Source organism: Oryzias melastigma, linkage group LG7 (genome assembly GCF_002922805.2).
Source record: "Oryzias melastigma strain HK-1 linkage group LG7, ASM292280v2, whole genome shotgun sequence".
Taxonomy (NCBI): Eukaryota; Metazoa; Chordata; class Actinopteri; order Beloniformes; family Adrianichthyidae; genus Oryzias; species Oryzias melastigma.
The window spans coordinates 9,594,859-9,596,888 of NC_050518.1; the positions used below are offsets into that span (position 1 = coordinate 9,594,859).

General features: G+C 42.4%; 1 protein-coding gene across 1 annotated transcript in view; it reads left to right on the forward strand.

The window, feature by feature from the left end:
- Window positions 1-1,276, forward strand: part of tnnt2a (troponin T type 2a (cardiac)) — a 10,034-nt gene extending 8,758 nt beyond the window's left edge. Inside the window, exons 13-15 of the mRNA XM_024293132.2 lie at window positions 140-230; window positions 300-340; window positions 613-1,276. Of these exons, the coding sequence (XP_024148900.1) occupies window positions 140-230; window positions 300-340; window positions 613-646 (166 nt within the window). The 3' untranslated portion in view covers window positions 647-1,276. The remainder of the gene's footprint in view (window positions 1-139; window positions 231-299; window positions 341-612) is intronic.
- Window positions 1,277-2,030: the final 754 nt, after the last annotated feature.

The window sequence follows — 2,030 nt, forward strand, 5'->3', positions numbered from 1 at the left end:
CACACCTTGATCATGCCAGACAACTGGAAAAAGATAGCAATAATAATTTAATAATTCCGCAACAGAGTGGAGTTTCTAGCATGTTCATTGTCCTAGTAAATGTCCAGATCTCACTGACAGTGTCCTCTTCATGTCACAGGGAGAAAGCTAAGGAGCTGTGGGAGTGGATGCACCAGCTGGAAGCAGAGAAGTTCGAACTGCAGTACCAGTTTGCCAGACAGAAATATGAGGTGAGCTCACGCAACAGTTCACAACATGTCCTCCAAGCGCTTCTCTGACATCTGTTTTCTTCTTTCCAGATTAACGTGCTGAGGAACCGAGTGAGCGACCATCAGAAAACGTGAGACTGACCTCTGAACTTTTTTTTTCCCCCATCCAAATCTGCTTGTTGCATAGACGGACTGTCCTGAAAACGCAGCCTGGAGGCTGTCACGCATGTGGTTGGGAAAGCTCGCAGCAGGGCGGGGTGCGGGCTGAAAAACAGTGTGTTACTGCGCTGCTGGATCTGCTATCGCTTAAACTGGCGGTGGAAGGCTTTGCTTTCTCAATGGCTTTTGTGAACAAACAAGATGTGCGTGAATTTTTGACCTCATGACCCGTTTCTTCCACCAGAACCAAGCGGACCAAGAGAGGCCTGAGGAAATGAATGCCTGGGGTTCATGTGAAGCGGTCCACATCGGCTACTCTAGTTCTGATGTCATTATTAGGGCTTCCTTTAATGCCCCCACCTTCAACATTCAACTTCTCCACTTGAATTCCTGTTTTGGTATGAAGCTCCTTTATGGTGTAAATAAAGCTGTAATCATGAACTTTTTGGACTACACATGAGATGCAATGAAAAAAACCCAATTCTACCTTCAGAATAAAACAGTTAAAAAAGCTGCAGAAAGTCTTGAACAAAAGGAGGCAACACATCCTCCTGCTAAGAGACAGGCTTGGACACGAAACGATGCTCTTTGGACTAACGCCCAGACAACCACCCAACGTTCAAACACCCTTCACACATCCAGCATGAAAGAAAATGATTCATTCTCAAATAACTCAGGAGGAAAAAAAAATCCAGTTTTCTTTCCACCCCACTTAGTGGATCAAAGCGTATTGTAGGACAGCAGAGTGGGCTTAATTAGCATTTTGACCTCTAAACAACTATAGGGCGGCAACAGAGGAGACAGACGGTAAACAGATGGGGAAGTATAAATAATGTAAAGTAAATAAAAGTATATTTGAGACTAGATTATGAGTTGCTGAACTTCTGCTCGCAAAAAAAAAAAAAAAATTGACAGGCTTCCAGCTTCCCAGATATGCTTTTACAGAAAGGCATGCACCACAAAAACTGCTGGAATGAAAGCCTCAAGCCTGACGAGTTCAGAAAAAAAAAAATCACATAAACTTTAGGTCGTTAACATGCATTTTATCGTAAAAATAATAAGCAAGCACACACACAGTACATTTGAGAAGACTAAAATATTTGAGGAGTAGAAGAACGACACTCCAAACAAGTTTGCAGATCTATTTATTCTGTGTAATGAGTCACAAGCAATATTTTCTACAATGCACACTTATTGAGAAATTTTCTATTTTTTGCAATACTGACTTTATATCCTCCCTAAGGCAAATGATCTTTAAGTCTTTAGCGCAATAAAAAGGATCCACCGTCTTGTAGTGTGAGGCCGTGGGAAATCCCTACAACCTCCTTTCATACCATCATCGTTGGGTAAGTTGTTGTGCACTTAAGGAGGATTTCTAAACGGTTCAAGACCATTTTACAATGCAAGACTCGCTATGGCAGTGCAGATACGCTGTAATGTATGCATGTAATGAATCAGAGAAGCTATAGAGTTAAAAAAAAGATCAGAGAAAAAGGATTTGATAGAGGGAGTTGCTCCTCCTGCCTGAGGACAGACACAGATCAGAGTGTGAAGGGGTGATTCAACAGGTCACGAGCATCTATTTTTCCCAGGCGATAGTTGAAATAAAAGCAAGGAGCACATTGAGGTGGGAAGTCACGCCGACTGCTAAAGGCTGACACA